Source organism: Leucoraja erinacea, chromosome 13, assembly GCF_028641065.1.
Source record: "Leucoraja erinacea ecotype New England chromosome 13, Leri_hhj_1, whole genome shotgun sequence".
NCBI lineage: Eukaryota > Metazoa > Chordata > Chondrichthyes > Rajiformes > Rajidae > Leucoraja > Leucoraja erinaceus.
In genome coordinates, this window is record NC_073389.1 from 43,788,347 (window position 1) to 43,800,984 (window position 12,638).

General features: G+C 41.5%; 1 protein-coding gene across 2 annotated transcripts in view; it reads left to right on the top strand.

Moving 5' to 3' along the window:
• The window catches only part of gart (phosphoribosylglycinamide formyltransferase), a 48,288-nt gene that overhangs the window by 22,764 nt on the left and 12,886 nt on the right, over window positions 1-12,638 (top strand). For both annotated transcript variants that reach the window (XM_055645085.1, XM_055645083.1), the window contains exons 7-15: window positions 233-358; window positions 2,290-2,377; window positions 3,385-3,470; window positions 3,591-3,759; window positions 5,995-6,226; window positions 6,969-7,063; window positions 8,871-8,980; window positions 10,821-11,019; window positions 11,829-12,080. In XM_055645085.1, the coding sequence (XP_055501060.1) occupies window positions 233-358; window positions 2,290-2,377; window positions 3,385-3,470; window positions 3,591-3,759; window positions 5,995-6,226; window positions 6,969-7,063; window positions 8,871-8,980; window positions 10,821-11,019; window positions 11,829-12,080 (1,357 nt within the window). The remainder of the gene's footprint in view (window positions 1-232; window positions 359-2,289; window positions 2,378-3,384; window positions 3,471-3,590; window positions 3,760-5,994; window positions 6,227-6,968; window positions 7,064-8,870; window positions 8,981-10,820; window positions 11,020-11,828; window positions 12,081-12,638) is intronic.

Genomic DNA, 12,638 nt, shown 5'->3' on the forward strand with positions numbered 1-12,638 from the left:
GAAAATAGATAAAAAAACACTTTTCTGATTAATCCTTGTTCCCTCTGCTCCACAAAGTTGAAAAATAGATTGAAGCAACACTGACATTTTTCTCTTTGCATTACAAATGAGTGATTTATTTGACAACACAGCCTAGGATTTTGACTAGGATTTTGTGTAGCAGGTTGTTTTTCCAGATAGTTGAAATCTTGTTCTCCAGTACTTAAAATGCAATTCTGATGATGTTTTGCAGTGCCTGTGTTTTAGTGATGGTGTTACAATCGCCTGCATGCCACCAAGTCAAGATCACAAGCGCTTATTGAATGGAGACCAGGGGCCTAACACTGGCGGAATGGGAGCTTATTGTCCAGTTCCTCAGGTAATTTTACCATAGTTTTTGTTCATTCTTCTTTAGTACTTTACAATAGTTTTGACTATTTGATTGTTCTTCTGAAAGAGTGTTCTGTGAAATGCATTACCAATATTCATAAAAAACTTCTCCTCGGAGAAGAAAATTAATTAAAATGATTTAGACAATGAATCCCTGTTTAAAATGTCCAGTGTACATTAACATTGATTTATCGTGGCTTGCAATCTTAGCCTGGTGCTTTGATCGTAGGTAAACAATTACTGGAAAGTACATTAAACAGGGAGTGCTAGATTATAACATTTCTAACAGCAAGCTTGTATATTTAAGATGGTGTGCTTCCCTGCCCTGCCAGTCTAGATCATGGGGTGAACTAAGGATCTTCTCCCTCAACCTTTCCTCTATAGTGATGACGTTCAAACTGTTTATCACCATCACCAACTTTGAATGTCATCAGAAATCCTCCTGCTCATTGGTGATTACTGCCTAGTTTAGGCCAATTACATTGATTTCTGTTCTAACGTATAGAAACATGGAAAATAGGTGCAGCAGTAGGCCATTCGGCCCTTCGAGCCTGCACCGCCATTCAATATGATCATGGCTGATCATCCAAATCAATATCCCATACCTCTCTTCTCTCCATATCCCCTGATCCCTTTAGCCACAAGGGCCACATCTAACTCTCTCTTAAATACAGCCAATGAACTGGCCTCAACCACCTTCTGCGGCAGAGAATTCCACAGATTCACCACTCTCTGTGTAAAAAATGATTTTCTCATCTCGGTCCTAAAAGAATTCCCTCTTATCCTTAAACTGTGTCCCCTTGGACTTCCCCAACATCGGGAACAATCTTCCTGCATCTAGCCTGTCCAACCCCTTAAGAATTTTGTAAGTTTCTATAAGATCCCCCCCCTCAATCTTCTAAATACTAGCGTGTACAAGCCGAGTCTATCCAGTCTTTCTTCATATGAAAGTCCTGCCATCCCAGGAATCAGTCTGGTGAACCTTCTTTCCTGTATTCTTTCCTGGGATCTTAAAGTTAGATATGATGCTCTGTTTTTGTGTGCCTTGCCTCTGATGGTTGCTTACTTCTGAAATGGATCGCAGTTGACCTCTCATCTCAATTTCCAGACTCTGTAATCAGATGGCCAACCCTTCTTGCTCACTATAATCCCTCAGAATCTGCCCCAGTTCTACACTTGGCATATTTGGAAAGTATTCAATCGGCAATCGGTTGAGTCATCTCATAGGCCCTGGGTGTTCTTAAATTCCCTAATGATAGACCTACAACCAAAATTGTCTTTGGTGCCAACTACAAAATCATCTGCACTTTTTTATAACAGACACCAATTTGTAGGCTTTGGTTTATTTTCCTTTGCGCCTAGCACATAAATAGGTAAGCGTGTCCTTAGTTACTTGTGCAAAATATTTACTGTCATTCCCTTCTAAAATTCCCTTCAGTAAGTGCAAGTCTATTAAAATCCAACCCTGGACCGACATCATTCACTTGATTTCCCTCAACTGATATTTGCACACCTTTCCCCTGCCTTAAGTGATACACTTAGCTTATTTACTTCATATGTTATCAATTAAAGAAAGATGCTGCCAATCACAGTTGTGTTTTAAGTTGAAATAACTTTCCTCAAAATTAATTCTTCTGCACCATTCGTTCACCAGCCTTCCGTGAGGATGCGGTGATATTGGCTAGTTATTTAATTATCTAGTGTAGGGAGGAATTGAGATCAGTTTCTGAATGTTATGACATAAACTTGCCTATTCCTGCACACTATTGACTATATTTACCGTTATTTGTGGGGTTCAAAGGGGCAGTGGGCTTTGAGGGCTTACACCTGGAATATTAATTGGTAGCTGACCATCCTCTTATTCCTTCTTATATTTTTAGATTTTAAAAACATTGTTCTTTGTTGGGTGTGGCTTTTTAGGTTTCCAAAAATATTCTTCAGAACATCAAGGAAAATATTCTTCAGAAAACAATTGATGGCATGAGACGAGAAGGAATTCCTTACACTGGTGAGCGTTACTTTAATTTGTTCACTGGTGTGCATTGAAGTTCACAGCAAGTAAAGCCACTTCCCTTTTATATGAATGAGCTAAAAGGGTCTGAATTTTATTGCGCGTTGTGCTGATTAAGCTGATCTTGCATCACATGGTGCTTCAGGTACTGGCTTGTTCATGAGCTAGAGCAAGGAAAATCGGCCACTACGCCCACAACCGCAACCAGTGGAACTTCCGCCACTGTTCAGGCAACAAGTAGAACACAATGTAATAGATTCACGTTTCAAAAATCTTTGTGTTTATCTCTAAATTAGCCTGCTTTATTTACATTATATTTTCAATTAATGAGACATTTTCATTTAATGTATGAATGAAAGGAATAAATTGGAACATAAAATAAGCTGAACTGATGAAGCCAAAATTATTTTTGAGTTTCAGTTGTCATTGTCAATAACATTGAACAGTGTGAGCCAGAACCAAATCACTTCTTTTTGCATTTGTTATATGGCACTGAACTCTTGTCAAGATTTTAAAACGGAAGTGCTGGTATAACCCAACAGTCAGGCAGCATCCCTGGAAAATATGGACAGGTGACATTTCTGGTCGGGTCCTTTCTTCAGAACCTTGTTACGACAATCCTAATTTCCACCCTTCGTTTCTTTTGGACTAACTTTCAAAGTTAGTTTGGACCGGTTTCCCTTACAGATGTTATTGTGGTAAAGCTCTTGCAATTTTGCAAACAAAGCTGTCTCATAACTGTGGAGAATCAATCTATATAGTTAATGAGGTTGCATGTTAATTTTTGGCCTTTTATATTGTGAATGGTTCAATCTTCCAAAACGTTTTAGTTGTAAAAATGCTAACAAGTACGACTCCATTGCAAGCTTCCTCCAACCATTATTGGCACTTCATAATTATTTCAGTAGTGATGTTCTGAGGTGATCAGGCCTACTGGGGTACCAATTAGATTTAACGAAAAGATCTTCTAAACCAAACCACTTCTTTTCCACCTTTGTTTACAGGGATACTGTATGCAGGGTTGATGTTGACACAAGAAGGACCTAAAGTGCTGGAATTCAATTGTCGCTTTGGTGATCCAGAATGTCAGGTTATGTTTCTGTTATCTTGTCTCTTTGTGAAGATCATTCTTTGACGCATGTGGAATGTTGTTTCAATATACAATTATTATTCTTGTCTGAAATTCTCCTATTTGACCTTTGTGTTTTAGGTCATTCTTCCTTTATTAAGCAGTGATTTATATGAATTGATACAAGCAACTTTAGATGGCAAGCTCTCTAAAGCCATGCCTTCTTGGTTGGGAACCAGTACAGCCGTGACTGTGGTTATGGCCAGCGGTGGATATCCAGGCAGCTACTCAAAGGGCCGTGAGATCACAGGTAAAACCACTAAAATGTCTGTGCTATGACCAGTAAAAAAAAATGTTGCACCCTCTCCTCTTTTCAGCTATGATATCGTAGCTCTTTGGGGAATGAACTGGAGGGAAAGATCTGTGTATAATATGGGACAAAAACTATGGTTATGTTACAAAGCTTTTTACTTGTATGTCAAATATATATATATTTGAAGTCCGTGTAATAGGTTCACATTTCAAAACGCTTTGTGTTTCTCCAAATTAGTTTGCTTTATTTACATTATATTTTCAATTAATTAATCATTTTCATTTAATGTATGGATGAAAAGAAAAAAATTCTAACATAAAATAAGATGGACTTCTGGTGAAGCAAAAATATTATTTGAGTTTCAGTTGTCATTTCAATTATTCCTTAAGGACTGGTGTCTGTAAAGCTCCACAGGTACCTTTTGGATTTTGCCCATATCATCTTTATCAGAAGATTAGTCCTAATGACTCAGCTATTTACTGGATAAATGAGCAATCCAAGGGAGAGATAATGGTGGAAAGTGGAGGGACTGCCAACCCCTTTCTCTTAAAGGTCATTAACTACATGCCTTTCTGCTACAGCAATCTGACTATCATGCTATAGAGCAGGGGTCGGCAACCTACGGCCCTTGGGCCGAATGCGGCCCGTAACCCGAAATCATCTGGCCTGCAGACAGATTTTTTTTTTTCCCCCGTTATCATCCAGTCTGCCGATCGCAGCCGAGCTCTAGCTGTACCGCATCCTGCGCAAAGCCGCCGGCACGGCCGCCGCGCACCTTCTGTGAACACGTTTAAGAAAGAACTGCAGATGCTGGAAAAATCGAAGGTAGACAAAAATGCTGGAGAAAAAGCGGGTGAGACATGCAAGGATTGCATGAAGCTGCCTCACCCGCTGAGTTTCTCCAGCATTTTTGTCTACCTTCTGTGAACACGTGATTTGATGCCTGCCATCCGGGGCGGGATGGGGGCGGGATCCATGTGTACACATGATGGATGTGGCCCGTCATCCGCTCACAGACGTGTCCTGGCCCCGATGCAGAACAAGGTTGCCAACCCCTGCTATAGAGAAAGCATGATGAACTGTGTCACACAAGCTATGTATCAATCGGGCTTGATCACTAAGCATAATCTGCTGATCTTAGTTACTGTCTCTTGCTGAAGATAGACACAAAATACCGTCTCTTACCACTTTTTTTTCCTGAATGTAGAAGAGCAGAATTAACTATTCTTGACTTGGACCCAATAGTTTGATTTGAAGTGTGCTATGTACTATTTAATGGCAGATGGACTTCAATTTGGATTGCATTTTGGTAAGGCAAACCACGACAGGACAAAGTAAATGGTAGGGACCTGGGGATTATTGTAAGACAGAGATACCTATGGATACAAGTACATAATTCCTTGAAAGTTGGGTTGCAGGTAGACAGAGTGGTGAAGAAGGTACTTGGAATGCTTGCCTTCATTGGTCAGGGTATTGAATAGAGCAGTGGGGACATCATGCTACAGCTATACAAGATGTTAGTAAGGCCACATTTAGTGTACAGTTCTGATCAGCCAGGAATAGGATAATGTCACTAAGCTGGACGTTGTGCAAAATAAATAAGGATGTTACCGGGACTGGAAAATTTCAGTTATAAGAGGAGACTGCATAGGCTAGGTCTTTTTTCCTTTGAATGCAAGGGGTTAAGGGATAATTTTTATACATGTATAGAAAATCACAAGGGGTATAGATAAGGTGAATAACCACAGTCTTGCCCCAGGGTAGGGGGGGTCCAAAACTAGTAGGCATAGGTTTGAGAGGGGAAAGGTTAAAAGGGACCTGAGGGGCAACTGTTTCATCTGGAGGGTGGTGTGTATATTGGACGAGAGGCGAGTACTGTTTAAAAGATACGTGGACACTTACATGGACAGGGAAGGTCTGGATGGATATTGACCAGGCGCGGGCAAATGGGACTGACTTGGTTGGATAACTTGGTTGGCATGGATAAGTTGGGCGGGAGGTACTGTTTCCACGCTTTGTAACTCTACGACACTAAGTGGAAGGAAGATTAAAAATAATATTTGCAAGATGGGAAAGGCAAGACTGATGGAAGGGAGAAGTTTAGTTTCCTAGAGAAGGAGGAGTCTTGGGCTTGGCACAAGGGGAATACGAAGAGAGTGCCACATATATAGTTTGTGCCAATGAACAGCAACGTTCTACTTTGACCTAAGACTGTATTTATTTATTTTTAAGGTTTATCACTTGCAAAGGATCTGGGCATGCAAGTGTTCCATGCAGGTACAGCACAAAAGGATGGGAAAGTTGTCACCAGTGGTGGTCGAGTTCTTGCTGTAACTGCGATCAATAAGGACCTGATCAGGGCAGTAGAAGAAGCCAATAAAGGGGTAGAAATTATTCAGTTCCTTGATGCTGTTTACAGAAAGGATATTGCACATCGAGCGATTGCCTTCATAAAACAATCCAGGTTTGTGACTAAATGTAAATAAATACTTTCTCAGTAGACATCTGCTTCATGTTGTATTAAAGAGAAGTTTGCTCTGTAAATTACGCAAACATTCTTTCCAATTCAACACAACTCGCTATGGTGCTTAGATGTGTACATCAATGCAAGGTTAGAGGGTTAGATTTAGCTCTTGGGGCTAAAGGAATCAAGTGATTGGGGGAAAAAAGTAGGAACGGGGTACCGATTTTAGATGATCAGCCACGATCATATTGAATGACAGTGCTGGCTCGAAGGGCCAAATAGCCTACTCCTGCACCTATTTTTCTATGTTTCCAAGATTTTTTGGAAATGAAAGGAATGCAAAACTGAAGACTATTTAATGCAAAAGATGATTTAACAGTAGGTATTTTATAAATTATATAATGTGGGCATGTTATGTGCTTTTGAGCTCTGCTGACTAAACTAACCTGAGAATTTCTCCAACCTTGTTGAGTTAGCTGAATCTGGTCAGGCCAGTTGTGAAGCTGCTGCATTTGGCTGCAGAACTCCTGAATAAACTGGAGAAAATTGTTGTTTCTTGCCTATAATCTCTTGTGGTGGATGGGATACGTGAAGTGGCAGGGTAGAGCTTTATGGATTAAACGCCGCAGATATCTCTGCAGATATAACTTCATGTCAATAAAGGATGAATTTTGAAATGGTTTATACTTCTCTGTATAACCTGCTGAACTTGCCCTTTAAATGTACCAACTTCTCTCTACAGAGGATTGACATACAAAGACAGTGGAGTTGATATTGTGGCTGGAAATGCATTAGTCCATTCAATTAAACCACTTGCAGCAGCGACGTCCCGACCAGGTAAGCTTGTGTCTCGACATGAATCGAACATCACCATCAACTTCAGAGATCGACACAAAAAGCTGGAGTAACTCAGCGGGACAGGCAGCCTCTCTGGAGAGAAGGGATGGGTGACGTTTTGTGTCGAGACTGAAGAAGGGTCTTGTCCAGAAACGTCACCACTTCCTTCTCTCCAGAGATGCTGCCTGTCCCACTGAGTTACTCCAGCTTTTTGTGTCTATCTTCTATTTAAACCAGCATCTGCAGTTCCTTCTTACACACCATAAACTTCTGTGTGTGTGGCAAATGTATTTTGTTTAGCTTAGAGATACTGCGCGGAAGCAGGCCCTTCGGCCCACCAGATCCACGCCGACCAGCGATCCCAGCATGTTAACACTATCCTACACACATTAGGGGCAATTTATACATTTACAGAGCTAATTTACCTATATACCTTTGGAGTGTGGGAGGAAACCGAAGATCTCAGAGAAAACCCACACAGGTCACAGGGAGAATAATATCAAGATTGCATTATAGCCATCTCAAGTACAAATGCTGAGAAAAGGATGACATCAATGGGGAAATCAGTATGTTTATATGATTTGATTGCTTTTTTTGAAAAATGAAATAAAGTCATTTTCTGAGGATCGGCAAATGAATATATACAAAGCTCTGAAAATGGCAGAGTTTAGTTTAGAGATGCAGTGTGCAAACAAGTTCTTTGGCTCACCAAGTCCATGCTGACCATCAACCACCCATTCATACTAGTTCTATGTTATCCTACTTTTGCATCCAATCCCTCCAGACTAGGAGCAATTTACAGAGGCCAATTAACCTACAAACCGGCAATCTTTGGGACGTGGGAGGAAACCGGAGTACGCGGAGGAAACCCACGCAGTTACAGAGAGAGCATGCAAACTCCACACAGACAGCACCTGGGGTCAGGATTGAACCCGGGTCTCTGCCGCTGTAATGCTGTGATACTGCAGGCCAGCAGTGGAAAACAGTAGTTTTTGACTATATATTGTTGAGGAGAGATTGGAGGAAATTATGATAATTTATATTGATGAGGAATAAAAGTCACTTTGCTATTTGAGTAAACGTGTGCCCGTGTTTCGTAGGGGAGATCTAATGAGTTCCAAGGTGTTGAATATGGGGGCAGATTTCATGTGACCCCTCGGTGACAAATCTTCTCCCGAAAGGTAATAGAAAATAGGTGCAGGAGTAGGCCATTTGGCCCTTCGAGCCAGCACTGCCAATCAATGTGACCATGGCTGATCATCCAAATTCAGAACCCCGTTCCTGTTTTTTCCCTCATATCCCTTGATTCCGTTAGCCTTAAGAGCTAAATCTATCTCTCTTGAAAACATCCAGTGAATTGGCCTCCACTGCCTTCTGTGGCAGAGAATTCCACAGATTCACAATTCTCTGGGTGAAAACATTTTTCCCCATCCCTGGTTCTGGATTCTCCCAACATGGGGAACATTTTTCCTGTCCAATCCCTTAAGAATATTACATGTTTCTATAAGATATCCTCTCATCCTTCTATATTCCTTCAGACTGAAGAAGGGTCTCGACCTGAAACGTCACCTATTTCCTTCACTCCATAGATGCTGCCTCACCCGCTGAGTTTCTCCAGCATTTTTGTCTACCTTCGATTTTCCAGCATCTACAGTTCCTTCTCAAGCTTTTGTAACTAAGTTACTTATGAAAAGGCAAAGTAATGAAGACACATTTTAATGCTCTGTTTAGGCATTGATGTGAAGTGGGCCAAAGTGGAAATTGAAATTTCCAATAATGAGAAGTTTTTTTCTTTCTTTCTTCCTAGGCTGTAACGCTGAGCTTGGAGGATTTGCTGGCAGCTTTGACTTAAAGGCAGCTGGATACTCTGATCCAATCCTAGTCTCTGGAACTGATGGAGTTGGAACCAAACTTAAGGTGTCAGTTGCACTATAACTGAAATAGAATTCTATTTTGCCCCAGTCACAGTGTCGTTCATGTTTATATTTAGGCTGTGGGCCGAGGAGCTTTATTCTGCAGTTTTGTGACCCAAGTCACCAAACTACATGAAATTTTCACATATTGTGTAAAATAATTTATATAAATCACCCCTGAAACTCGATATGAAGAAGACTTGCACATTTTTTATTAAATTAGAGAAAAAACGGAAAAAGTTCGGGATTTTTTTTTAGTCCAATCAAAGCACATTTAACATTGAGTTGTCTGCCAGTTGGCCAATCACGCGCTTTGTTTCAGGCTAGCACACAACATGGCTGAGGGGGCTTCACAGATGCCTGTTTTACTGGAGATTCCGATGTGTTGTTCTGTGGAATAAATGTCGTGGAAACTTGCAGCAGGTATTTAGTGGGGAAAGCATTAAAAAGGCTGAAGAAAGTGCTACAAAGTGGATTAAAGTGCAAGAAAGCCTTCAAAGTCCCTGCTGATGTGCTGGAACACAAAGAAGGCCCCCATGAATCGACTCTAATTGAAAGGTAAGACTAAAGTCTGAATTTATGACAATCTATCTGTATGGAGTTTAATTAATTTAATTGCACCCTTTTATAATGTGAATAAATTAATTCATTCCTTATTCATTCACTCACTCACTCATTTATTCATTCATGAAATTGAGGGCTTAAACTATAACACAGTCAATTAAACATTGTCACTAATGCCAGCTTGTAGAGTAATAAGTCTTTAACAACAAATCTCGGAGCTGCCTGAGAAAACTTACCGGGAAAAAGTGCTCCGACCGCGGGGCCTAGGTACTCGCGGTAAAGAGCGATCGATATCCCTCCATTGTTCTCCTGTTCTCGGGGTCTGTAAACGACCGCTACAGACGGCACTATGTACAGCCTCCCCCCCCCCCCGCGGAGATGATCCGCGGCTCCGCGTTCGCGAATAAGCTGCTTATTAATTGAGACCGCGGCTTCACTTTACCACGAGTACCTAGGCCCCGCGATCGGAGCACTTTTTCCCAGTAAGTTTTCGCAGGCAGCTCCGAGATTAGTTGTTAAAGACTTATTACTCTACTACAAGCTGGCATTAGTGACAATGTTTAATTTACTGTGTTATAGTTTATGCCCTCAATCTCATGAATGAATGAATAATGAATGAATGGATGAATGAGTGAGTGAGTGAATGCATAAGGAATGAATGAATGAATCTATTCACATTATAAAAGGGATATTAAATTAATTAAACTCCTTACAGATAGATTTTCATAAATTCAGACTTTAGTCCTACCTTTCAGTTAGAGTTGATTCATGGGGGCCTTCTTTGTGTTCCAGCACATCAGCAGGGACTTTGAAGGCTTTCTTGCACTTTAATCCACTTCGCAGCACTTTCTTCAGCCTTTTTAATGCTTTTCCCACTAAATACAATTACCTGCTGCAAGTTTCCACGACATTTATTCCACAGAACAACACATGGGAATCTCCAGTAAAACAGGCATCTGTGAAGCCCCCTCAGCCATGTTGTGTGCTAGCCTGAAACAAAGCGTGTGATTGGCCAACTAGCAGACAACTCAATGTTAAATGTGCTTTGATTGGACTAAAAAATTCCCCAAATTTTTCCGGTTTTTCTCTAATTTAATAAAAATGTGCAAGTCTTCTTCATATCGAGTTTCAGGGGTGATTTATATAAATAATTTTACACAATACACGATTCATGTAGTTTGGTGACTTGGGTCATGAAATCCTATTTCTAGACACATTTTTGATGCTCGGCCCACAGCCTAATTCTCATTCTATTCTTACTCCACGTTTTCTATGAGCAGATTGCGCAGATGTGCAACAGACACGACACGTTGGGCCAGGACTTGGTGGCGATGTGCGTGAACGATATCCTGGCACAAGGAGCGGAGCCACTTTTCTTCCTCGATTACTTCTCCTGTGGTAAACTGGATGTAAGCGTGGCACAGACTGTGATTGCTGGCATTGCAGAGGCCTGTAAAATGGCAGGATGTGCACTAGTAGGTAAGACTATCGTCAGTCCCTGAACCCTTGCATGTCAGATTTTATGTTATTCGGAAACGCCATCACCTTCTTGAAATAACTCGCTGAGCGTGTTAACTATCTAGGTGGCATCCGGCTGTGTCCCGGGCCCTTTCTGTGGTGCGTCCCCTTTGAGTAAGCATTGCTGGCTTGAGTTCCATCTAGCCATTGGGGCACTTTCTGCAGCACACAGCCTTCTCCGTAAGCAGCGTTGCCAGCTTGTTTCCAATGTAAACTTGAGTGATCGTAGTTGTAGAAATTGCAAACTTCCTTGACTGCACTAGGGACAGAACTGTTTACGTAAGTGCGAGTTTACATAATTGCTTAAGTCATGGTGGCTGTACTGTCAAATGAATACAGGTCAAGACAGCCATAATTCTGGGACTTTGGTCTATGTCGGCACAATACAAGCCCAGTGAATGAAGCTTGTATTGGATCTGCTTTGCGTCAGTGAACTTGCAAGTGAGTACATAACCTAATGGCGGGAGAGTTAGACACCAGTAAATATACTGGTAATTATGAACTGAATAAATTGAATGCCAAGTGAGATAATTATAGTTTTACAAACCATTCAAAATTTGGGAATGTAATCTTGACTGGTGCTCCGGAACAGTACTAAGGGAGATTATTTATTAATGCCACGTGTACAGAGATACAATGAAAAACTTTTGCTTTTAATGAAAAATGTCTTTGACAGGTTTTTTTTTTCTCTCTCCCCTGTGTGTTGCTACCAGTTCTGTTTGCATTGTTAGCAGCAGGATTTTATTCTCACATATCTGCCTGTTCTATAGGGGGAGAAACCGCAGAGATGCCGGGAATGTATTCCTCGGGGCAGTACGATCTGGCAGGCTTTGCGGTGGGAGCAGTAGAACGTGGACAGATGCTTCCAAAGCTGGAGCGTATCTGTGCTGGTGACGTTGTCATTGGCGTTGCTTCATCTGGTCTCCACAGTAACGGGTTTAGTCTTGTTCGAGCAATCCTGGAGAAGTCGTCTTCACATTGTTCCTCCCCAGCGCCACCCAGCTATGGTTCTCAGACACTAGGTAAGAATTGATGTGAAAATATAGTGGTGTGAAGACTTTCTGGGGGGGTTTGATTTGGTTTAGTTTAAAAATACAGCACAGAAACGGGCCCTTCGGCCCATCGAGTCAGCGCTGACCTGACCAGCGATCCCCGTACACTTGCACTATCCTACACACTAGGGACAATTTACAATCTTTACCAAAACTAATTAACCCACAAACCTGTATGGCTTTGGAGTGTGGGAGGAACCCGGAGCACCCGGGGAAAACCCACGGAGAGAATGTACAAACTCCATACAGACGGTAGTCAGGATCGAACCCTGGTCTCTGGTGCTGTGAGGCAAGCAACTGTACCGCTGCGTTACCATGTCACCCTGTGTCAGTGTCTTCATTTTTTATGAATCCGTTTACATCGGGGAAACTAATTGAGACAGCAGACCAGAGTTGGTTCTTGGGATACTCGGTTTGTACTCACTAGAATTTAGAAGATTGAGGGGGGATCTTATAGAAAATTACAAAATTCGTAAGGGGTTGGACAGGCTAGATGCAGGAAGATTGTTCTCGATGTTGGGGGAAGTC